Source organism: Hyposmocoma kahamanoa, unplaced genomic scaffold (assembly GCF_003589595.1).
Source record: "Hyposmocoma kahamanoa isolate Upper Pololo Valley unplaced genomic scaffold, ASM358959v1 63, whole genome shotgun sequence".
Taxonomy (NCBI): Eukaryota; Metazoa; Arthropoda; class Insecta; order Lepidoptera; family Cosmopterigidae; genus Hyposmocoma; species Hyposmocoma kahamanoa.
This window is the reverse complement of record NW_020653851.1, coordinates 23166339-23193477: the sequence shown is the minus strand read 5'-3', so window position 1 is coordinate 23193477 and position 27139 is coordinate 23166339. Positions and strand designations below refer to the sequence as shown.

General features: G+C 37.7%; 1 protein-coding gene across 1 annotated transcript; it reads left to right on the top strand.

Moving 5' to 3' along the window:
- Positions 1 to 26633, top strand: LOC113230235 (peroxidase). Its single transcript, XM_026464072.1, has 13 exons — positions 1 to 131; positions 606 to 790; positions 1252 to 1486; positions 12497 to 12705; positions 17096 to 17266; positions 19404 to 19562; positions 20300 to 20518; positions 20598 to 20795; positions 21335 to 21471; positions 22280 to 22447; positions 23118 to 23353; positions 24346 to 24512; positions 25769 to 26633. Exons 1-13 carry the CDS (start codon positions 1 to 3, stop codon positions 25963 to 25965), a joined length of 2412 nt encoding a protein of 803 aa, XP_026319857.1. The 3' UTR covers positions 25966 to 26633.
- The last annotated feature ends 506 nt before the right edge of the window (positions 26634 to 27139 follow it).

Here is a 27139-nt window from a genome sequence, read left to right as displayed (position 1 = left end):
ATGCAGCGTGCAGGATCTAGCGGGGAGCGCACGCCTCTGGTGCAACCCACCTACATATTTGAGTCGAGTCTCACGCGCAGATATCACAAGCGCCTGCGCAACTTCCAGTGCGCTGTCTGTATCAGTTTGATGTAAGTTTCATGATGGTTAAAACTTTCGGTCAAATTTTTTTAATAATGCCTTTTGCAACGTGCGATCGGTCCACGGATCAGTTGTTTTATTGTGATTAACTACCTTCATATTTCCAATTTCTTCATCCTTTTTCCGTCTCCTCAATTTTCAGTTACTTAAAAGTTCGTTCAGAGCTTCTCCAAGCCTGTTATCATGATAACTTTAATTAACTTTTGATTAACTTTTTGTGAGATTATGTCCTTATAGGCTTTTGTCATATACTTATCTCCTGTTCGTCAAATATAAAAATAGGTAAAAGAAAACATGATGGTATAGGGACTGTAACACACAGAATAACAAATGGACAGATTCATAGTTTAAATCTTTTACTTTCAACAACGTAATTAGTCAACTAAAATCGGGGATATTATACGAATCCCCCAGACTTTATTAAAGAAACTACGCCACAAATTAATGAATCCCTTCTCGTACAGAGCAATCCTGAGCATAGCCCTCCTGGTCACAGTAGGCTACAACTTAAGCGATGACATGGGTATGGACAACAGCACGGATGACTCTACGCCTATTCCTCAGACAAACCTGACAGTAACGCCCTTAAATCTGTCCAGCACTGCTCCAGAACTGCAACCATTGTTGCAGTTATCATGGCCTTTGCAAGGTGAGTTTGTGAAGCTTCCTCCATTTACACAAAACATTGTAGACGTATGGCGGAAGATAGTTCCTCTATTGGCTAACTTCTTGATTACTAGATCTGATTATCAGATAAAGCTGTCATGTATGACTCTACATTTTTCTTGTAATCTGAACCATTTTGACGATTTCGGTGACTCGGTTAACTCTGTGAGCGCTGGATGAGGAGTTTTCGGGTTCTATTCCCGGTAGGACCAAATTGGAAAATCAGCTTTTTTTAAATTGATCCTGGTCTGAGAAGTGCCTCAGAGTGAATTCCTTTGCTCTGGTACTAATAGACAGTACTGGGATTTCCCTAATTTGAGATCGAGCAATTTCCCTATCCTATGACAAAAATCTTAATTCATTTTGAAGTAAGAATCTAAACAATATACAACGATCTTGATAGGTACCTACATTAAAAAAATTAAACGTTAATGATTTTCAAAGGTCGGCAACCAAAAAACTGGTCAAATCAACCAACACCTGAAGAGATCAAAACAGCAGTAGAAAGAGGAAAAGCTGATCTCCAAAAAAGAATAGAACTGGAAAAGAAACGAGCGCCACTAGCGAAAGATACTCCTGCCAGCCGAGCGCAGAGAGCAGCTGCTACTTCTAAGGATGTGAAACCAATGGCTAATAATGCTTATGCTGCTGAACAGGCCACCAGGCTCCTGGTTAATGGGTAAGTAGCAAACACAAAACACCTCAGACAGTAGACTTGCTCGGTCTTTAAAATGAACGCTTCGATCTAGTTCAATCGGTCAACTGAACTAGTTCGGTCTTCTAGTTCTTTTTCTTTCACTAACACTAAGAGACGGGACGAACAAGTCGTGTGCCTGGTAGTAAGCGACACGCCTGTCCCTAAAAGTCGCAGTGTCACTCAGAGCTTTAAATCACAAAGATCTAAGGCCACTGCAACTGCGCACGACACCCTGAGACTGATAAGTTGACAAGTCCCATGTGCCAGTAATTTCACCAGCAACCTTACCCTCAAAACCGGAGCGTAGCAATGCTCACATTACTACTTGGCGGCAGAAATAGGTAATGTGACAGTACTTGACAGAACTCTTTCACAAGGAGCTGTAATGCTACTAAAGCTTTTAGCTTGCTCGGGCGTCCAAGCCAATCCCTCAGCCAGTGATACGCCTTCACGGGCGTCTCTGGTGGACCCGGACTTGAGTCACGCTCATTTTGTGGTGAGCTGCAGAGTATGTCTGAGCTGAGAGCTGAATGACTCTCTGTCTCGTGCGTAGCTAGCGCATCTTAGCAGCTGTCTTGTTGAGAGCCTGAAGCGAGGAGTCGCGCGGGACACGTGAGTTACCCTTTGAGTTGGAAGCTATGTCCGCACATTGTCTCATTGGGCATCTACGGCACTAGCCTGGAGAGTTAGTAGAGGATAAGCTAGATATCCTCTTAAGTTATTGGGAACTGGACAGACATCGTTATCCGGCGTCAGGAAGTGAGCGTGCTTTCCAGCTCCGCCACCAATGAGGAGATTTGGTAGTCGACTTAGTGGCACTATAAACAAAACTTATGTAGAAAGATATGGGACTGTCCTTGCTCGGACATGGAACGAACACTCCAAACTAGTAATTTTATGTAAATTAACTACTCCGGACTTCTAGTATGTGTTGTTAGGTCAATAGTACACTTTACTAAATATAGAAAATACAATTTTGATTATCCTTACAAACACATCTGCGTCGTTAACTTACGCTCAGTCGTACATTTCACTCGAAATGTTACTAAACACAGTAAAAGTACATTAGTTGTCCCTTTCGCACAGTGCCAACTGAACTAGTGAACTAGAAAGATCCGTGAACTATTAAGCTCATGCAACTTATAAAATAAAACCTAATTCATCATCTTCTCAATCTATAGGAATACATCCGTTGCTGGACGTAAGCCTCTTTCCTAGGATCACCAATTTGAGCTGTCCTGTGCTGCTTGCACGACTATTTCAAGATGGTTGGTCCACGTAGTATCGGAGTCACGTGGTCATTCATACCACGTCTTCCGATAAACATAACCTATAACTTTAAGATATAGTCTTAGCTCTACATGGTCATCATCAGCCATTATCCAATAGCAACCGTTAACAAAGTGATATTAAGTAATGATTCCGGGCCGTTAGCATCTGACATTTATTTAAATTTCAAGGAAGTAACAGACATAGAGCAATTTCCTCCGTCTGAAATTATGTCGTATTTTGTTCTATAGTATTTTTTATTTTGAGTTGTAGTATACATCCATACATATTCGGGATCGGGGAAACAGTTAATATACCTAATTTATTGCAGAAATCTATCTCGTTAATTGTCAACATCATTAATCAGATTTTCTATCTTAAAAAGTCATATTTGACGTTTATAATTTCATAATGATATCAATACAGAGTACTAAAAAAAAACCTACCTCAAAAGTTCGTCGAATTACATCTATTTGCCAAGTTTTATTATTCAAATCGGTTACCGAAAGTGCGCGAAACCGGATTCATCCCCTAGTTTGCCACCCTTAGAGGTGGAATATATTCTTCAAATTTTAATGGAACCAGTACTGAGGTATGCTCTTTCCAAAAAAAAGAATCATCCAGATCTTGATGATGATTCACAAATAAGTAATCGCGTAACATCAAAGAAAAAATTAAGTCGAATTGCGAACCTCCTTTTTTTAATGTGGTTAATTAATTTCGAAATAGTCAAAGAATTTTACTTAGTAATATGTTAGTAATAATTAATATGTGAGTAATGTACCAAATAGTGCCCTTATTATAATTACTACATAAATAACACAAAAAGCACTTTGTGCCCTTTTATTATATTCTAAGTCAACTATTCATAATTATAATTAAGTTAGTTATGCCCTTAATATGTAAATAGTACATCTAATAACATTTTTTGTGTTTTTTTTTCTACTAAGTTTATTATATATAAAATACATTAATATATTAAAATACAATGAATATTTCTGTATAAAATATGTCTTATATATATTTAGCATTAATAAATTACTTAACATCAAACATTATTATGTTTTAATTTGTCCTTTATACCAGAAAGATCTAGAAAGCCGTTAAACTGTTTTATCTCCGAATTTTGAATTTACGCTTTGTGCCTTTCTTTCGAGAGCAGAATTACTTTACTACGATAATGTATTTAGTATAATCTCAGTACAGTGTCTTCCAGCTTGTGGCCACCACGCCAACACCATGGACACATAATAATAACACATATAAATTTTCATTCAATATATTCAAACCTTGCTTAGTCATATTGCATAGGTCCAGTTAGTGAACGACGATATGTCGGCTTCCGGCCTATTAGACCAATTGAGATCTTACAACCGAGTAGATACAACATATACTTACTACTCAGACCTTATTTAAACAAGCAAAGAGCTTGTAAAGGTACCTGGCTGAGTGAAGAAATATATTTCTCAAAGATGGCGGTACGGCAAATAAGTCGTTAAAAACAAGAAACAAAGATCTCAGTAATTTTCTGGTAAGTTTTTTTTGTACTCAATTTTGGTGACAATTTTTATTATTTATACTCGAAATATCACCGTGAAATATTAAAGAACATTTGAGGCTACCACAATAGAATATTAAATAATACTTCGTGATGATATTCTATATTCTCGCTAATGTCGTACGATTCACTCATATAGGGTAACTCCACGGATGCCAATAGAGTCATGCTAATGCAAAAACGTGCCGTACGCGTATTGGTTGGGGTAAAACACAGACATTCCTGCAGAAATCTCTTAGTAGCGCAACGCATAATGACGCGCTACTCACTCGACTTATACGCAATTATAATGTACGTTAGAAATAATCTGTCTTCATTTGGTACTGTAAATGTTTCTGGCATCCCACTTCGCCGTACCGGTCATTTGAGAACAGTCCCCCGACGCATGGCACTTGCAGAGAAAAACCCGCGTGTCATCGGACCTGCTTACTATGAGCGTTTACCCGCTATTCTCAGACTTGAACCGTCTGACGAAACATTTAGGCGCCGGCTGAATGACCTTTTCTTGAAAAATCCTTTATACTCTGTAAATGAATTTATGGGCTTTAAATTGTAACGAATTCAGTATTTTCTATTTTTATTCTAATTCTTACCGCATTAACGTACTCTTGTATAATTGTTATCAACTTATGACGATCCTTGATGGAGAATGATATTTGATTATAATTTAATGACAACAATATTACATAATTAATTGTTAATTTTCTAATTATTGTGTGCTTTTCTTATAATTTTCCTTTTTGTCTGACGATCTCAATTTAATTTCTTATACTTTGACATGTAGTGCAATTTATACTGTAATGTTATATTTGAGAAATAAATGAATCTGAATCTGAATCTATAAATATTTAAATAAAAAGAAATTGTCACCAAATTTGAGTACAAAAAACTTACCTGAAAATTACCCATCTGCAACAAGCACATAGAAAAATTCGTAAGATGCACTAGTTCGTTCCGTAACTTAGCGTTTGGCCCGGTTTGCTGGAAGACGTTGGTTCGTATCAAGCCGGATCAAAAACATTTTTCTTAAGTGTTCGATCTTTGTATTATACAATTATAACAGACTAGATCTTGATCGACTGAATCATTATCACAAAAAGTATTAAGATCGTTTCAACTACCTACCTACAGATGCTTTTTTTAGAATTAGGAAAAAATTTAAACAAAGAAGCAGTGGTCGTAAACATTTTCCTACAGACAACAAATTACTGCACAGTGATATTTGATGACAGACACGACATTCGCGACACGACGTTTGGTGTTTGAAATCCGTTTTTTTTTAAGTTTTATTTATAGTGCAAGTCCTTGAATTAGAGAAATAAATAAATTTTAATCATAGAATTAAATGGCGTCTGATTGATAAAAAAAAACCAAAATTCCTTGTCTAATATTGATAAAAAAAACTAAATTAGACAAACATTGCGGTGAACCACATCGTACAGTGAAAGAATCACAATTCACGCCCAAACATTTAAATTTAATTTTACTATCTTTATGCATATAATATAACAAGTAATTTGCAACATTAATTATACTGCATAGGGTCTTAATTAGCTCAAGAGACAATGCTACAACAACTCCAATTTAGGGCAGTTTATATGTGACGCCCTGCAAGGGCACAGCAACTGTGGAAGACAGTCTCACATTGACATTATTAATACAGCAATTTAATTAATCTATATACAATACAATTTATACGTTATGAGTTATCAATCAAATATTAGAACTAAGTAATCATTTTATCAAATCGTCAAAAGATAAACATCTTTCTAATTGTATTAAATAACATATGACAATTAAACATTATGGGTAATTAGAATCTTAATTAATTATTTTAAATGTAAAGTCATTGTAGCAAATCGTCCAAAAATTCTTTTAAATTATAATAGCTTACGAATAAGGAATATTTTTAATACTTTGCAAAACTGTAAATTTTTGGAGATTTTTAATACTATTAGGGATATGATTATAAATTTTTATTAACATAGTGTGTGGGCCAGACACAACTATTTTCATTTTGGAGACGGGGATTTTAAGTTTGTTCATGTTACGGTCATTTCTTTTATTATTCTCTAGAGGAATTGGGGATGCTTTCTAATGAATTTACACGATTCCAGAATGTAGATGGAAGTAAGTGTAAGAATTTGATTTTTAACAAAATAGGGGCGACAAGATTCAATTTGTTTAATGTTGGTTATTATTCTTACACACTTCTTTTGTAGTATGAATACTCATTTATCCCACAAGAATTCCCCCACAAAATGATACCATACGACAATACCGATTATGCAAATGCATAGTAAGAAGTAAGGGCACTCTTAGAGTCCGTTACACGTTTGAGATGCAGAAGTCCATAAATAAATGGTTTTTCGTTTATTCGTTTCGTAATTCGTACTAACTAATACGGTTCATTTTGCTTGAATCGAACGCTAGGGCCACCGTCTTTATTTCAGAATTAATTTATTTTTCAAACGAAATTCAACCCATTTGAAAAATATATATCGTATACTATACATGTTCTATTTAGTTCAGTTGATAAAAAAAAATCGTCGTTATATCGCACTGTTAGTGCAATAGTGTATCAACTCAAAAAGTGTATTATTTCAGAATCGATGAAAACCAAATTACTCACTTCCAGCCAAATATTATTAAAATTTATGTATAGGATAAAGTTTATTTATTACAGACGTCTAAACAAGTTCCCACTTGTCAAATAAAGGAAAAAACTACTTAATATTTTTTCGAAACTTATTTATTAAGACTGTTTTATCCAGAACTGAGTTCGTAAAAAGTTTGTCTCATTTTGAGTTAAATAGATTTATTTTCATTGTTTCTTACAATATTTTAGCTACGGTTCTATTGACGTGCAGAGAATCAAATATTACGTTCTGAAATAGTATAATCGTGAATTTCAGACAATTTGAGTTACAACACTATTGTAATAGCAGTGCGATATGTAAAGTACCTAATGAATACAACGGTTTTGTTGCAAAATTTCGAGGTAAGTTTGTGTTTTTTTTCTATCATGAATTTTTTTTTAAGAATCGTGTTTTTACTAACCAGTGCATGTCCTCAATTTTACTATATATTTTTCCAAAGTGACTTGACTCAATAATTTCACTGTTTACGGAATCAACCAAAGCCATTTCAGGCTGTATCAGGACTTAATATTTTTTATGCAAAAAGGTAAATAGGTACCTACGTAGCTACTTAAAGTGGACTATTATTCTTAATGTAGAAGTCGATATCAGTCGATAGTGTAACGTGATCGTTTGACTAAACCGCGAAACTCGATCCGCTCTAGTTTGGCTTCATTTCGCTTCACCGGGCCGCGCCGATCGCCAACGCACGGCGAATGACCCTAAATTGTCGAACAATATTATAGTACACATTTCGTTCTATTTCCTTTTAACCGACTTCAAAAAAGGAGGAGGTTCTCAATTCGACTGTATGTTCTTTTTTTTTGTATGTATGTTACGCGATAACTCCGGTATTTGTGAACCGATTTTCATGATTCTTTTTTGTTTGAAAGGGGGTGCTTCCATAGTGATCCCATTTCATTTTGAAAAAAGTCATCCACCTCGAAGGGTGGCTGTTCACGCATGAAGATTCATTTTTACAAATAACGCCTAACTTTAATTTCGGAGCAATTACTTTAATGGTTGATTTTGCTATTTCTCCAATTCAAGGCGTTTCTCTCTCAATTGAGTAGTGAAAACCGATTTTTATTATCTCCAATGTCAAGTCCTGTATAGTGGCGAATTAGGGGATATTTCAATAAAACTTATCAAATAGACGTAATTCCACGTACTTTTGAGGTCGGTCTTTTAGTACTCTGTACTGAGATTATATCATACCAAGTGGCGGAAAGAACACGACGTGCGCTTGGTAGTAAGCACTCGTCACCCTGAAACATGAGTTAACAAGTCCCATGTGCAATTTCACCAGCACCCTTCAAAACCGGAACGCAGTAATGCTCACATTACTACTTGGCGGCAGAAATACGTAAGGTGGCAGTACTTCCCTGGACGAAATCTTTCATAAGGAACTCCATTGCTACTTAAATGTCTCCCGGGTATCTGAAATAGCGTTTCTGCTTTGTCAGGTCCCAGGCTAAGCCCTGTCGCTCTCTCGTTAGGTCCCAGTTATCTTTTCCGTTCTTAAATTTCGGTTTCTATTATCACTTCTTCACTATAATCCATCGAGTATATAACCAGAAATTGAGACGAAATAATGGCTATATATTCCTGGTAACACATTAGCGATACAGCTCTTATAAATATCAACTCTCGTTTGCACTGAATATAGACAGGCCAACTACTGACCTGTGTGTACGTCTTCGTATATTCCAAAAAATATTCTGCATTTATTGTAATAAAGATAATATCTCTAACAATGCCGTGCTGTTCTATTCGGTGGTGTGGAAAAAATATCTAATTACAAAACAAACGGAATCACATTTCATCGGTAATTAAATGTTAAAAATGTAATTTTGCAATTTTCGTCCATTATAGCACAGATCGAGTTAACTGGTCGATTTGAAGTGAAACAGTTGACACCCATTGACGACATCCGTCAATTGTTTCGAACTCGGGTTAGCCAATCGGAGTGCAGTTGTCACAGTAATGATATGGCAGAATAGTTTTCAAACAAATTAAATGACATTTCGTCTCTATTTCTGGTTATATACTCAATGCTATAATCATATAGTATATAGTATAGGGGCTTACACACCATGGAGCATGGGTTCGATCCCCGGCCGGGTCAATGTAGAAACTTTACTACATTATATCTGGATGTTTATGGTACCTTCGTTGTTTCCGATTTCATAACACAAGCGCTTTAGTTAATTACCTTGGGACCAGAGCAAAGTATGTTGTCTAATATTTGATTTAATTTGTTACTTTATTTGAGTATACACATTTCAATACAATTAATAGCGACATCTCCAGTCAGGGCTGGTAGTTGTAAAGTTACCTAACTGGATGACGAAATACTTTCACAGATTTGTAATAGATGGCGCTACGGCTAAAAAGTCCTTGAAAACCAAATACAAATTAATTTATAGTTTTCCTCCACTAAACTTTTTTCCTTTACTAAATCGTTATCTATTTTCAAAACGAGAGTGAGAGATCATTATTTATCCACTATTCCATCTATTTCTTAGTTATAATGGAATGGATCACGTCAAAGTAAATGTAGTGTAGGACGCCCTGCGGCAAGATGGAGGGACAATCTGTGGATGTTGGCGGGCAATGGTGAGTTGACAAGTTCAAGGTGTACCAGTGGATAAGCCGATATGACGTATCGAAAATATTAACCTAACAAATTATTTCCTTCACGGCAGGTACAACTGAATATCAACGTAAGTTCGTTACATTCCACGTGGCGCCACTGTGGTAGAGTATCAGATATCCAATCGCAACGCAATACTGATCTTTTACCGGCAACATACTAATATCGTATACCCTTTTTACACTAATATAAAACGCGCAAGGATTTATTCCTTTTCCAAATGTGTTTATTTATTTATTTTCATAAGGAATGTCAACAGCATGTGTATTATTACAATACATTCAAACAACTTAAAACTAAAGAGAACAAACTCCGATACAGAAGCCAATTACAGACGTAGGTACACAACATTCAATAAACCTACTTATGTCTCTATGAATAGTAATTAAAAGAAGAAAAAATAAACTAAATTTAAGTCAAATCATCAAACCCAAAAAGAAGATTATAAAAGCATAACAATCACACAATAAATCAGGTACGCTCGCAGATAATATAAAAGATATTGGTGAAATTACAGGCATATGGGACTTGTCAATTTATGTCTCAGGGTGACGGGCGCAGTGGTAGTGCCACTCAGATGTTTGCAATTTAAAGCTCTGAGTGGCACTGTAAACTGTTATACACAGGCGTGTAGGTTAGCATCAGGCGCACGACTTGTTCACCCCGTCACCTATATATATATACACACACATGTATATGTAATATATGTATTTTAAAATGGCAAATTTGTACTTTGCAAGGGAATAAAAAGAAAATGTCTAGATTAGGTATAGCACCATTAAGTTAATTATAAGTGCAGCAAACACGACACACAGGGGCATGTTTGACAAATTGGTTCTGCAAAGCGGTGGATGGAACAACCGAGTGATGGGCTTCCCGATTAAGTTATACGAAACCGAAAGTGGAACACGAGGAAGCAACTCCTCGCACTTCAAAGTTCCGTTGATACATTTGCGCAAAAATAATAAATGCATCATGCAACCTAAGACGATCTCGTATGCGTTATAATAGTTTTCTATATATTTTTTTTGTTTAAATTTCCAATATTTATTATAGTTGGGGTTCCAAGCAGTGGATGCATACTCTAAGTTGGATCTTATAAATGCAATGTATAACAATATAAGAGTGTCAGGGTTCTTAAAATCGCTACATTGTCTAAATATAAAATCCAGTAATTTAAAAGCCTTGCTGGTATTTTTTTGTAGTGAGAAGTAAATGTTAACTTACTATCCAGATGCACCCTTAGATCTCTCACCTCGGATACTCTTTGAAGTTTCTGATTATTAAGATATTAATTATGAACTATTTATTGGATTAGATTTTTTTAGTATATGAAATTGTACAGCATTTTTCAATATTAAGATATAGTTTATTTTTAATACAGTAATCGCTTAAGTTATCTAAATCATTCTGTGAATTTAAACAATCCTGGTTTGATTTAATAACATTAAAAAATTTTGTATCGTCAGCAAATAGGAGTAGTTTTGAATTTATTAACGTCGTCTATAAAAATATTGAAAAAGAGAGGCCCTAAGTGAGATCCCTGGGGAACACCGGAACTAATAGGGATTAAACTGCAAGTGAACCCTTTGATCGCAATATTAAATGGAACCTCTCTCTGCGCTATAACCAAGGCTTCCACAGTACCAACCAAACAGCGTGAAATCGGTAACTTTATCTAGACTATATTATAGTCTCTACTATATCGCAGTAGAGCTCCTCGTGAAAGAGTTTATCATCATTGCCATCATCGTATCAAGAGTTCGGTCAGGGAAGTACTGCCATCTTACCTATTTCTGTAGCCAAGCAGTAATGTAAGCATTACTGCGTTCCGGTTTTGAAGGGTAAGGATGCTGGTGAAATGGTGAAATTACAGGCACAAGTGACTCAACTTAAGTCTCAGGGTGACGGGCGCGGTGGCAGTGCACCTCAGATTGTTGGGATTTAACACTCTGAGCGGCACTATAACTGTCATGGACCGGCGTGTCGCTTACCACCAGGCGCACGACGCATAAAAAGAACTCCTGGCGGACAGGCGATGGGAATAGTAGAAATTACAAAAAAACTTGACCGCCGTGTGACGGTACGATAAAAATACCGCCTAGCTTATATATACCATTACTTACATGTAAGGTCACCTCAAATTGCTTCAGCCAGGCGACATGGCGCTACTATATGTATAAACTTTATCTTGTACAAAAAATTAAAAAGAAGCTGCAGCAAGCAGCGTGGTGCGGCGCCAACTATGCAATATAACAGAACATATTCTCTACATAAATTTAGTATAATCTCAGTACAGAGTACTAAAAAAACCGACCTCAAAAATACGTGGAATTACATATAATTACCAAGTTTTATTGAAATCGGTTACCGGAAAGTGCACACCCGGATTCATTGCCTAGTTCGCCACTATACGGGACTTGACACAGGAGATAATAAAAATCGGTTCTCACCACTCAAAGTATATTGAGAGAAAACGCCTTGAATTAGAGAATAGCAAAATCAACCATTAAAATAATTGCTTCTTATAATAAAATTTAGGCGCTATTTATAAAAATGAATCTTCATGTGTGAACAGCCATCTTTAGAGGTGGATGATTTTCATCAAAATTAAATGGGACCACTATGGAGGTCTTTCCAACAAAAAAAGAATCATGAAAATCGGTTGACAAATAACGGAGTTATCGCGTAACATACATACAAAAAAACACACAGTCGAATTGAGAACCTCCCCTTTTTTGAAGTCGGTTAAAAATAAAATATACATTTCTTTCAATACAAAACAACAAAAGAATAAAAGCGCTGCGACGCTAGGCACATCGCGCAAAATTTTCCTAGACTAAGTTTCTTAATACATTTTCTCCTTCCAGCACCAACACAACAGGCCTGGATAGCATTGGCCGCGGGCCATTGATCAACGGCACCCTCCCGGAGCCCCGCTACTGTCAAAGTCCACCACCCTGCCCGCCGTCGAAGTACAGGAGCCAGGATGGCAGCTGCAACAACCTTAAGAATCCTTGGAGATGGGGCGTCTCTCGTACACCGTTCAGAAGGGTGCTACCACCAGATTACGGTGATGGTAAGAGAAACAACATTTTTAAGAAAATATTCCAATTCTAAGGGCGGCAAATTTTCACCTTCAACTTTCAACCCACTTTTCATTAACCGATGTGAATAAAACTTTTGAAGTCTTTTTTGTAAAAAAAAGTTACAATTATACCGTATGATTGTGGGTTTAGGCTAACATTATTAAATAGAGAGGCTTACTTTTAGATTACTTTTATAATAATATATCTATATAGTAGCAGGTAGATAGATAGAAAAAAAAGTTTATAAATAGAACATTTCATCGAGGTCCGTATCCTGGGGCATCGTGTCTAGCTGGCAACATTTCCTCTTTGAATTGCTAAACTTATTCTTTGGCAGAAATAACTGCCAGTCTTGTGGTCACCGGAGGCTTCTACGAAGCGAACGGACGGATCGCCTCGTCACAGGCGAAGCTTTGTCTGTGGCCCCAAAGGAAACCTGTAGCACTGGGCAAGGTTGGCGTGATTGAGCCTTTTGCGGTTCTCGGCCGTTCTGGCCACAGAGCCTGCGCCGCCCACGCTTGCAAGGACTTGGGGAGGCTACAGTGTCCACACAGGTTGCGTGCTACACTAGCTGTCTCCCTAGCTTCCATAGACCGACAGTCATACCGTCAGGCCTCTTACCATCACTGCGACAGATGCCAGTGCGCTCGAAAACTGCCGGTAGCTCAGCGCTTCGAGTACATGAGAGGCCATGGTCATCAAACTCGTCAACAGCATCACCACACGTGCATTGATGGGGGTGGACTGTTCTTGCCGCCAATCAGAGGCAGACAACTAGTGTGATAGAAAGATCGTCTAATAACGTGCCGATGTTGGCCGAGGGTAGTGCCTGTAGCCAATACCCAGACTCCTTTTCAAAGGAGGCTATGAGACGAGCCCGTTCTCTAAGGTCGCTTGCAGAGCGTATAAGTTCTACCTGAACGATCTTGCAGAGCTGCTCGCCCCACAGCCTTGTTGGTGTGGAAAAGACAGAACATCTATGTCGGGACATTTGGGCGTCCAAGAGTTTCTGGCCTCGGCCAAGCACGACAGCTAAACCTAACCCAAAGAAGGGCTAAGGATGCTACCGTAGAGGCTGCACGTGCTGTGTGCCGAAGAGAGAAAGGCCGGGAGGGCAACAGTAGAAACTTTCCTAACTCCTGACTCACCGAAACGGACTGGGAGTAAAGCTTGGAGCCAGGAGGTCATTCAAAGGACATTACTTTTATTTGACAACTTAATTCATTTCTTTATAATGGCTCCATCGATTTTCACGATGATTCTGCCAATGTCGTCTGACATCTTAATTATAATGATCACAACATTTCAAGCTTAGACTATGGAAACCAAAGGACATGTTATATTGAGATATCGACGCCGGAAAGCGATCTTGTCGTATCTCGAAAAATAGCACTTCACACCCGGGCCGAAAAACTATTTAAAAATATTATTTCTCTTTAATTTGAATTAGTAGAAAGTCAATTTTAAAGTATGATGTATATAATCACACTTTAAAATTGACTTTCTACTAATTCAAAACAAAATGCCTAAATAAAATTCATATAATTATATATATATGAAGCATTTTAGACGGTGAAAACAACCATTTTATTGTCTTTGTTTAACTACTGCGTGCCGTCGTAAGTCAAAAGAGATAGCACTACATTGATTTATTTCAAACACGGGATTCGGAAATACGTAACGTCATCTTAAATGCCAACTGTCTTCATTTTACCATTTTTGGAGTACCCTTTGACATCCGTATCCAGTTGTCAAAGGGAAGTACATCAAATGTCAAAACCAATGTTTGGCCAAATGTTTTGTGAATTATTCGCATGAATAGTAATAAATTGACAAAAATATTGACAGTGATAAAATGCGTCGCTCCAGCATTAAGGGGTGCGGCTGTAGAAAAAGCGGAAATCATACGGATGTTACATTACACGGGCATTGGTTGGAAATTATAGGACTGCCGAACATAAACATTGGATCAAATACCATCTTCGTTTGTTCGCTCCATTCAAATTTAAATAGAACTTTGAATGTAACTAAATTACGTGGTGATGCAATTTCATCGTTACATTTATTGGTAAATAACTTTATATTTAATTTTGATTAAAATGGCTCATTACTTGCCTAGTAATAATAGATTAGTATTAATCATACTTTGAATACAGTAAACTACAAAAATTTGCAAACATGAAACACAGTAACAACAGTTTCAACATTCAAGCCATACATTTGCATGTCGATATTGACTTATCTATCATTATGGTACAACACTAAATCCGCCATTTGTGGTGGATATTTTTGATTTAGGTAGGGACGTTTATTCCGTGGATAAGGCAGCTCCTTTCCTTTATTTTTTTCCGTCCTCTAAGATTTCAAGTGACAAATGGCAAAAACCAAAAAAGGCGCGCAAACCGCGTTATGTTTACGGCTTCGCCCGCCACATATTACTTTAATCAAGGGCACGATATTTCGATAACAACAATGGTGTTGTCTGTTGCAAAAAGAATTCTTTATCTCAGAAAAATGTAATTACCTACTTACATAACATCGGCGCCCCGTTTCATCAAACTTTTGATCTACCGGCGTTATCTCAAAACAAACTGAGAAACATTGTTCGTTTGCGTTGAAACAGATATCATTGTAAATATTTTTTGTATGAGTTATTTTTGGTTACTGCTAAACTACCAAAGAATACCTTACTCGTATACCGAAAGAGACACTTTTTTTTTAAATATAAGAATAGAATGCTTTGAATTCAGCCACACTAACTTCTGTCAAATTAGCATAGTTGAACCGTGTAGACATCATGATCCACGGCAATACGAAAACCATCTCAAGGAGTATGAGGCTTTCTATTAGTCACATGTTGTAGGAGTGCAGGAATTGACCTACTGGGTGCTCCAATGGCAGGAGCATGACTAATATGTCTATATGCTCGTATCGTAACGGCATCGTCTCTAATAAGTACACTGAACTAGGAAATGAAACTATTTTTCCGGATTTAAATCGCGTATATCTGTTTTTTCAAGCAAACCGATTGTTTCGGGCTGTTTACAGGTCCCATGGTCATGGTTGACTAAGGACTCGAATACACTGAACTAGAATAAAAAATATATCAAAATAAAAAAAAGTCAAAATATCTTAATTGAAAGATAGAGGTAAGGTAAGTAAATATAGGCAACATCAACAACAACTGTATAACCGTGTATTTTCGAATTACAGTGTACAATTTTTTTTATGATACCTAACGAAGGTAACAAGTAGTGCGCCTGGTGGTGGTAAGCGACAGCTCTTCTCCGACTCTTAACAGTTGCAGTGCCACTCAGAACTTCAGAACAGATCTGAGAGGCACTGCCACTGTACCCGTCACCCTGAGACATAAATTGACAAGTTTCATGTGCGTATAATTACCATAAAGCCTACCCTTCAAAACCGAAACGCAGAAACATGGCAGTACTTTCCTTGACGCACTCATTCACACGGAGCTCCACTGCTACCTACTATAGATAAAATAGAGTCAGACTAAAATCACCTTATATAAACAACCAAATGCTTCCTCTAAATTAAATTAGTATAGCCATTTATTATAATCACAATTGCAATATCAATATTAATCAACTATAAAAAGCGCCACCTATTTGTCACTAATATTACTATTTAGAATGAAATGACATCTAGCGGCAATAAATAAACTATTTAGGCAATAGCACCGATAATATAATACTATACTACATGGTGCAGATACCCAATCTCGTACAAGGAAATATCGCAGTCGTAACGCCGCTTATCCGCATCCACATTTTGATGCTTAACGCTGATCAATAGATGGTACCAATAAACCACGATGCGATTGTAAGGATATTTGAAGCGACCAACAGATGGCAGCTATTACATTTTTGTCAAATGTGTAGATAAGGAGATTAATAATCGCAAAGGAGCTGAATCTGTATTATTAATATTTTAAAGTAAGAGTCAGTGCTAAAACGTTACTTAGTTACGAGAACAAATTCAAAGAAATGCCATCTATACAATTTATTGCAAACTAACCAATCAAAAAGTGCAGCATTTGGAAACCCTCGACCTGTCGAACGACTGTTTTCACCAATTTTAATAATTTTAAATTAAGTTTATTTGAAATTCATTCCTAAAATGTTGTTTATATAGTTTTACATTTAGTTTTTTTTATGTTTTATACTTCTTATTTAGTGTATAGGAAATTTTCGAGACTCTATACTTATAATATTTTTTATTTACTGATACTTTTTAAATATGTACTAAAGTTAGTTTGAATAAATTAATACCCCATGGTAATAGTTACATTGGTTCCTATTTATTATGCGCTAGAATTTGGTCGATAGGCCGATAACACACATCTTCACTTTATTGCAGGCCTAAGCTCTCCTCGTACCGGCGTGGACGGAGCACCTCTACCAAGCGCGAGAGATGTCAGCGTGACAGTCCACCGCCCGAGCTACGCACACGATTCTTCCTTCACTGTAATGCTTGCAGTGTGGGGACAGTTCATTGACCATGATGTCACAGCTACTGCTCTCAGCAAAGGTATGACCATAGATATAGGAAAATAGGGAAGATTTGGTATGGGGGCGTGGTTCGTGTCGCCTCGATATGTTCAAAATGATCATATGCCACAGTGACATGGCGATCGTTGTACATACAAGATCTCTCGTAAAACGTGAAAATGCCAAGTTGTAGCGATACACCTTGTAAAAATTGGAGTGAAAAATTTTAAAACCAGTGAGATGACATTTCACCGGTTATTGGCATTTTTAGTTACTGTTTCTATTATTATTCAATGTTTTCTTTTCTCTCTTTGTCTCCAAAGAAATTTCTACACTCAAATATAGTGATGTTTATTGACGATGACTGATGTTTATCGACAGCAAATTTTTACTTAAATGTTTGAATTTCTTACATGATTTTTGTAATTAAAGTCCCTAAAATATCGAAGCGAAAAGCTTTCACGTTAAATTGATTTCTCTTATTTTATTATTATTATTAGTACTAAACATTTTATTTCGAGTAACTTTCACACAACTCATATTTCGGTCAACCGTTTCAATTTAATGTCAATTTGTATGTTACTGTTGCAAAAATGTACGTGTATTATTGTTTTAGATAATTTAGATATTTAAATTCCATTATATTTCCATAGCAAATGCATTTAGGTTTATGTTCAGTTTAGGACAGCACAGAACTATCCTCGTTGTTAAAAGAGGCTCGAGCAATTCCTGTCCGGTTATTGATTTCTTGATCAGATTCCTATGTTTCATTTACTCAAGACCCCAAATACTTGTACTATCATATCAGCTCTAGTTGTTTCCCAGCTACAGATATGTTAGGGCTAAAATCCGGAATTCTGGAGGCCACCATGACCTTATGTTATGACTTAAACCTTCCAAATAAACAGTAGGTTGTAATTAAGTTATCCAACTAAACCACGGTACGAATACGAATCTCTCTATGTGCTTGTTGCAGATCTTTGTTTGGGTTTTTCAGCGACTTTTTTGCCGTAGCGCCATCTGTGAAAAATCTGTTTCTTCATTCAGCCAAGTAACTTTACAGCTACCAACAGCTGACTAGAGATATCTCTTTAATTATTGTAATTAAGCTGGCAGGACGTTTCACCGCCATGATGTTCAATTATTTTTTGTGTAATTACTCTACTAGTTTGTTATAATATTAAACAAAGATCGAACACTTACAAAAAATTCACTTCGATCCAGCTGGATTCGAACCAACGTCTCCTAGCAAACCGTGCCAGACGCTACGCCAACTAAGCCACGGAACGAGCCAACGGACCTCACTCAAAAATAGAACACAAAGAACTGTACTACTGTTTAAGTTCTCATTTTAAATTTTTCTTTGTGTTCTATTTTTGAGTCAATAATAATACACGTAATAACAAACTAGTGCAGCATTTTCACAAACAATATTATGAAAATCATAATTAGTACAACAGCAAGATGTTCATTAAATACATATCGCAATTAATGCAGCGATTTCTCGTCAGCTTCTGGTAGCTGCACAGGTACCAGAATGAGTAACCTCATAAGTTTCTCACAGGTGCGCTGACAGTGAAAAAAGGCGAAACATACAAATAAATATATAAAAAAAATTGGTAAGGTCTGCAGCGGTTTAGAGCGTTGGCCCACATAAGTGCCTGGTTCGAGTCCAAGCAAATCGAAGAAATTTGTCTTCGTGTTCTATCTTCATAATATCAATAATAAAATAGTAGGTTCTCACTTGGTAATATCATGCATCAAAATCAATCTCTTAGTTCCGATGGATTGTAGTATGGATAATTTCTGATGCTCAGCAGTTAAAATATCTATCCCCCATCGTCCAATAAGGCTGCTATCAGATTGACTGCATGTTTGCAATGAATGCGTGAAGTCGTAATCATGCAGCCGAGACCAAACGTAAAGTCGTTATCAACTTGATGCCGTCGAGATCTCGGATAACGAATTCATGCTAATTAACCGCATGCAGTCGGAGCCGACTTCATGCAGCCTAGATGAGATGCAGTTAATGCGTGAAATCGTTTCAACTTCATGCAGTCATTACTGCGTGAAGTTGATTACGACTTCATGGATTAATTGCAAACTTGCAGTAAATCAATTAGTAGCCTATGTGTTGCTGTCAAGTTCTATAATCGTACATTTTTATTAAATTCCAGGCGAGAATAGCAGTTCACTATCCTGTTGTGACACGAACCAACCGCCGCATCCAGAATGTTTTCCAGTACCGCTGGACGTCGAAGATCCTTTCTACGAGGATTACAACCTGACTTGCATGGAGTTCGTTCGGTCTGCACCAGCTCCGACGTGCTATTTTGGTTAGTCTTCCTCTTCCGAATTTCTTAGGGTGCCTTCAAATTAGACGCTTACAGAAGCGGTGCAGTGAAACCCACGTGACACAACTGTGTAGCTGCAGCTGCGTTTCTAAATCGATAACTTAATTTTTGGACCTGTTCTGTTTTTATTTTGTATAGCGGGTGCCATGGACACATACTGTCTGTGGTTGTCTATTACCACAAATTACACCCAAACTCACGAGAGAAATAAATGTAGGCCATGCAAATATTTATCCCGGTCCCGTCATCGAACCCGGGACCTCTGCGTGGCAGTCCAGCATGGAAACCGTTCGGACACGCAGGCAGTTAATTTAATTAATTATTTAGGTAATTAGTTTATTTATATTATTTTCGGTTTTTTCCGAACCGAAGGAAACAATAAACAAAATTTTGTTTTTTGTTTCCTTATTTATTTTGCAGAAAATTCGGGGAGCATAATATTAGTAAATAAATATGGCTGTTTATAACAGAAAATGACCAAAAAATAAGGTTGATGTAGTGTTCGCTGGAGGTATCAAAATATGGCATGGAAATTATTAGTGTATATTCTATAAGCATCTAATTTGAAGATGCCCTTAATATTCTCTTGAACTAGAATGTATGAGACTACAAACACATCCTCTTCTATTTGGATCTATATTTCTTATTCTCGACCTGGTCTCAATCTACAAAAATTTTAACACGCAACAATAAAAAAGCAATAACGTTATTTTCTCCAGGACCTCGCGAACAACTAAACCAAGCCACTGCCTTCATCGACGGATCTACAGTGTATGGCTATGCGAAAAACAGAACGCTCCGACTCCGCACTGGGAAAAATGGTTTATTACGAATGTTGCGCGTTGGAACGAGGGAGCTGTTACCGGCTTCGACAGATCCCAATGACGGATGTAACACTGTTGAAATGAACGAGAAGGGGCGATATTGTTTTGAGACTGGTGAGTACCAAAAGCTTTACCTATTAGTAGTAATCGTAGAAATAATTTTATTACAGCAAAAATTAATCATGATTTCCAGGTGACGACCGTGCCAACGAGAACCTCCACCTCACAACAATGCACCTGATATGGGCGCGACAGCACAACCGTATCGCCACAACGCTCAAGAAGCTTAATCCCCTATGGGATGACGAGGTCACCTACCAGGAAGCCAGGAAGATCGTGGCTGCGCAAATGCAGCATATCACTTATGCTGAATTCCTGCCTTCCGTACTCGGTGAGCATTTGCTACTATCTTTTTAACGTCTCCCCAAAAACAACGAACAAGAAGAATTGACGTTGGGAAAATATTATTAAAAATGAAATCGATAAAGCCACAAATTGGCTACAGTGGTGCGTTAATCGTACATTGCGCGCAAATGTGTGTCTTGTGTTGGACATATTAAACACAAGACAGTAGGCAGTAGTACCCGTTGAAGGCACCGTCGTCCCGAATCTGCGGCCTAAGAGCTACTTTGTTTTTATAATACCAAGTGACGGGACGACCAAGTCGTGTGCTTGGTGGTAAGCGACACGCCTGTAACAGTTGCAGTGGCATTCAGAGCTTTAAATCACATAGGTCTTATAGGTACTGCCACTGCGCCCGTCATCCTGAGACATAAGTTGACAAGTCCTATGTGCCTGTAATTGCACCAGCACCCTTACCCTTAAAAACCGGCAGAAATAGGTAAGGTGGCAGTACTTCCCTGTATGGTGAAGCAAATAATTTCGCCTTGTCATCCTTAAACACGCAAATGGTAATAAACTCGTTTTCAGGCGCGGATGTGATGTGGGCCCTGAATTTAACCCTCAAGAACGAGAACTACTCTAACGTGTACGACCCTACAGTGGACCCTTCCATCGCCAACCATTTCGCTGCCTCGGCCTTCCGATTTGCTCACACTTTACTTCCAGTGAGTAACATTTTATTGCTCGACATAGTACAATAAAACAAGTAATCCAACTCTTGCCTGTTCGGAACGCATCAATGTCATTCGGAGCCTAGGGTTGTCACATTGATATTTTACTTGTACCACAACTTGATGATAGTTTGAAAGAAATAAACAGTGTTATCGTGCTATATTGAAACAATTCATTTAAGGGGACTCTTTTAATTAGCAAAAAGACGACGTTCTTTTTTTTAAAAAAAAACAAATGAGTTCATTTCAGTAGCGACTACCGTTGACAAAAGAGTTTTGATTCAGAGCTATAAAGAACGCCTTTGTGATATGGGTTATGAAATTATAATTGACAGATTAATGTCTAAAGTACCCACAGGAGTGCAAAAAATATTTTAAACACCAAGTGAACCTTACAATTCTGTTATGAATGGCACGTAAGACCTGCGCTGTGCGACTTGAGTGCACCGCGAGATTATGTGAACATGTACACGCATTTTCATTTCATTTTTCAGCCATTACTGCCCATTGCAGGGCAAAGGCCTCCCTTCCAGTTAGATATAGACCTCTTCAAAGAGAGTTTGTAGTTATTTTCTTCTTTCTTACCCCTTTGGTGATTTAGTACGACAGATGAAGATGATACTAGTCTAAGATTTGTTAATTACAACCATTATATTAATTATATAGTAGTTATAATAGGTCACCCACCTTTTTAGACACTTATGGAACCGAAAACCACATATCATTCCTCACGACGTCTCATTACTTGCTGTATAAATCTAGAACCCTGACACTGTCAATAAAACTTCTTCCTTCCTGGCAGGGCCTGATGCGCAGCGCTGACCTGGCGAACGGTTCCATCAACTACATACAGCTGCACAAAATGCTGTTCAACCCATACGCGCTGTACACCGACAAAGGCACCAAACTGTCTGTACGTACTGCTATGGAGACGCCAGTGCACAGCGTTGATCCACACGTCACCTCTGAGGTAAGAGATAGAACTCTTAAATAGGAGGGGCAGGTAACCATTCAGAAGATGTAGATAGGTACATTGACACATTCTATAAGAAATTAATAGATTTAGGCGTTAGTTTGCGGAAGTCCATGTAAATAAAAATGGAAGTAAATTAATTTGCTACTCCGCGAACGCAGTGAAGGTTCAATCGCGCAAAATAGCCACGCTTGTGTTAAATATTTTTTCAAGCAGTTTATTTTCCCACCCTCCCTCCGCATAAAATTAATAACACAAGCGCAACTACAGTCACAGACAGCACAACCAAAATTATTAACCGACACGTGTTTCGCCTCTCCACGAGGCATGCTCAGGGCTGTTGATTGCTCGACATTCGGCCGAAGAATGAGCTCGTTTAGAACGGTTGGTGCATGAAAAAATATACAACACAAGCGCAGTTACTCTGCAGCTACTTTAACCTTTACTGGATTCGCTGAGTAGCAAATTAATTTACTTCCATTTACATTCTTTAACACTTCGAAGGCCTGGCAACAAGTTTGTCTTTGGCAAAAGCCTTTAAAAAATCAATAACGAATCTCGTCAATAATCTAGAGAAACTTGATATTTTTCTAACTTTAGTTATTCTTAAGCAATTAATTATGCCTGAACAATCTTTAACAAAACTCAAGTATCTGCTCTTTCCTAGTTAAGTAATCATCTTTTCGAGCATCCAATTCCCGCCAACACATCATCAGCTTCCACGAAGCCTGCACCTTGCGGCCTGGACTTAGTCTCGCTGAACATCCAACGCGGGAGGGATCACGGTTTGCCGCCGTACCCAGCTTGGAGAGAGCTTTGTGGGCTCTCTAGGCCTAAGAACTTTTCTGATCTTAACAGCATCTTCGATGAGCAGTCTATAAACAGGATTTGTCAGATTTACACGTGAGTTTTGAGATTTCTTACACGACTTGTACCACAAACAGTTTGATCTTCGATTAGTTTATAAAGGTGTTCGTAAAGTTATCAGAAAAACGTATATTCGTTTAAAACTTACAGAAATGCGAAAATACCTACCTTGTTTAAACATTCCACTGATATGTCGTTTATTACATAAAATGGATCCAGTTTCAAATGCGACTCTATTACACATTTAAACTAAACTTAGTTTTCTAAGAACGCAACGAATGTTCACAAAAATCAGATCGATCAGAAACACGAATTATCAAAAACCAGTCAATGCCGAAACTTTTCCAAAATAAGTGTGTATTGATGTCAGCGCAACACGTGACTGGAAAGTCCCATTGACTCTGAAGCGAAATAATAAACACCCGTAATATTGACGAGGGTGCAATCAGCGATCGAGACAAGTGTAGGATGTAATTTAGTGCAATAGACGTCATAGGCTAATGACAATATAGAAGATAAAACGCCTTATTTTCCCTGCAACAATAAATAATACAACTGGCCTTACAAATTACCTCAGTATATTGACAATTCTTGCAGTCTTTAAAACTACATCAAGACATTTGAATTGAAATATTATTTATTTGAAATAAAAGTTCACAATCCTGTTTCTGTTCACTTTATTGTTACAATGATACTTACACAAACAAACGTCTTCAAGAAGATTGTAACTGTTGATCAATTTAAATAACTAAACAATCTTTACACTGTAATAGTAACAGTAGAGCTTTTTGTGAAAGAGTTCATCCAGGGAAGTACTATCACCATACATATTTCTGAGGTCAAGCAGTTATGCGAGCATTACTGCAATCCGGTTTTGAAGAGTTAGAATGCTGGTAACACTACAAGCACGTTAGACTTATCAACTATAGACGTATCCTTTAGATTTTTACGATTGAAAGCTTTGCAACTGATACGCAAGACAAGTTGGTTGCGTCACTTTATGTCATAGAAAAAACGTTTAATTGCAGTCACGTCGACGACATAGATCTATACACAGGAGCCCTGGCCGAAGATCCCAAAGGAAGACTTCTAGGGCCGACGCTGACCTGCCTAATTGCTGACCAGTTTCTGAGGCTGAAGATCGGAGACCGTTTCTGGTACGAAAATGACGATCCTGAGGTTGGATTCACTTTAGGTAAATAGTGTATATAATGTACTATTAAAAACATAAGACTTAGGCAGAACAATTCATTAGGATAATCTTCTTTGAAAAGTGTTTACCTATATAAAGCCAGAACATTTCTGATGTTGAATAACTAGTTGGTAGTTACAATATGGCAATGAAATTAGGTAGCAATGAAAGTGAAATACAATATACACACATCAAAAGTGTCTAGGGATCAAGTGAATATTTTTGAAATAAAAATTATTTAAGCAATATTTACCAAATCCAGTCTTCCAGGACGACTTCTTACTTTAATGCTTATGTTTTATTTAACCGCTTACCCCTATATTTAATAAAAATAAACTAAAATTGATGTTTTTGCAAATTGTGGGAAAAAACTCAAATTAACGGCGTCAATTAAATGACAAAAAAAATGGCGAAAATGATGATTTTGCTCATTTTTATTGTAATAATATTATACCGTATATAATAATTGTATACCGGTCCTGTCTGCGAGTCGTGATGCGAGATCGTCCTCCATGTCGCTCGGCCACGCTGCCCGTCATGCGATAGCGCGTCCAGACGCGACTTATGACGCTCTGTGTAGTGTTAAGAGTGAAAGCCACAGCACGTTGTCTGGAACCAGCTTCCAACATTCCGACGGCTCGCATCATCACTTCTCGGGTTAAATGATGTCGTCTCTCTATAATAATGTAAATTGTTTCGGTTCCGATGCAGATATTGTAATGATTTTGTCAAAACGCTATAACTCATTTTTATACAAAACCACATTGACAATCGATTTTCTTCTTATTATCGAATTTTAAACAATATTCCTTATTTAAATGTTAAAACTCACTAAAAAGTATCAATAGCGATACAAAAAAGTTAATATAATTAACCCTAATTGCAGCAATACTCTTAAACGTACTTGATCCCTAGACACTTTTGATGTGTGTATTATAACCGATCTTGATTGATAATAATAAGAAAATATTTCGTGACAAACAAAACATTTAGTAGCCGTAGAGCTCCTCGAGAAAGAGTTCGTCCAGGGAAGTACTGCCACTTTACCTATTTCTGCCGCCAAGCAGTAATGTGAGCATTACCGCGTTCCGGTTTCGAAGGGTAAGGGTGCTGGTGAAATTATAGGCACATGAGACTTGTCAACTTATGAACCGGCGTGTCGCTTACCACCAGACGCACGACTTGTTCGTTCCGTCACTTGGTATTATAAAAACGAAAATAAAAAAAATATTACGCTGAAGAACTTTTGTAATCAACAGAGCAACTATCGGAAATCCGCAAAACGACTCTCGCCGGGGTGATTTGCGCGAACGAGGAACTGCTGGACCAGGCTCAACCCCGAGTCATGGAGACGGTCAGCGCTATAAACCCGCTGATGGACTGCAAGGAGCTACCGCAGCCCACGTGGGGGGCGTGGAAACAGACTGCTAGTAAAGTGCCTAAAACAAAAGCGTAAAGGACATTTTAATGAGTAATTCTTTTTGTACACTATATAGTATCTATACGTAACCAAGGAATACCCAATTCTACTCATTCCGCAACAATTATTGTAAAGTCCTAAACTGAATCTTGACAAAAAAATCAAATTTAATCAAGTTCAAAACGCTGTCCACGTTTCATATCGTCTGGTTTAGCAGGAATGGATGTAACTTAAAATCGTAATAGAAATAATGATAAATCATACCATATCAAGACGTAAATGATCCCTAACGAGTTCCTATGCTTTCGCGATTGCTAGACATCGGAAATCAAACTATTATTTCGGATCTAAAATCGAGTATGTAGTATTTGTTTTTTCTTGATTTGAATAATTCCTTTTCGTGAAAGTTATAATATAAGTTACGTATATTATCTAGTCCGACTCGGTTGGGCAGCTTTCGGGAAGCTCCGGGACGTCTTCTCGTCCGCAATACCGCAGTCCTTGAAGACAAAAGTCTTCGAGCAGTGCGTGTTTCCAGTGATGACCTACGGCTCTGAGCCGTGGTCACTTGCTATGGACCTCATAAAAAAAGCAAAGTCACTCAACGACCTATGGAGCGAGCAATGCTTGGTATTTCTCTACGTGATCCAATTAGAAGAACGAAAGTCACCGGCATATCTCGAAGGATTAGCAAGTTGAAGCGACGTTCTTGAAAGGAGACCACGAACCGGAAGGCGTTCAGCAGGACTTCCCCCTACTAGATGGATGGATGACCTGGTAAGGACGGCGGGTAACCGATGCACGTTGCGTCCGGTAGGCTGGTCTGGAAGTCTTTGGGGGAGGCCTATGTTCAGCAGAGGACGTCTTCCGGCTGATATGATGATGATGATGATATTATCTAGTGTTTTAAGAGAGAGAGATATTAAGAGAGAATTGGTTTGTAAAATGTCCGTGCAAAATTTCATGAAAAACATAGAATTTACAGGCACATGGGACTTGCCAACTTATGTCTCAAGGTGCGGGCGCAGAGGCAGTGCCATTCACATCTATGCGATTTACAGCTCTGAGTGGCACGGCAACTATTACAGGACAGGCGATATTGTTAAAAAAATAAAAGAAAATATTTAAGTATCTGAATATTCTGAAAAATTATTCAACCTTGTACCTCCCTCCACTTTTCTACATCGAAGCACGCGTGCTTGCTTCTGTA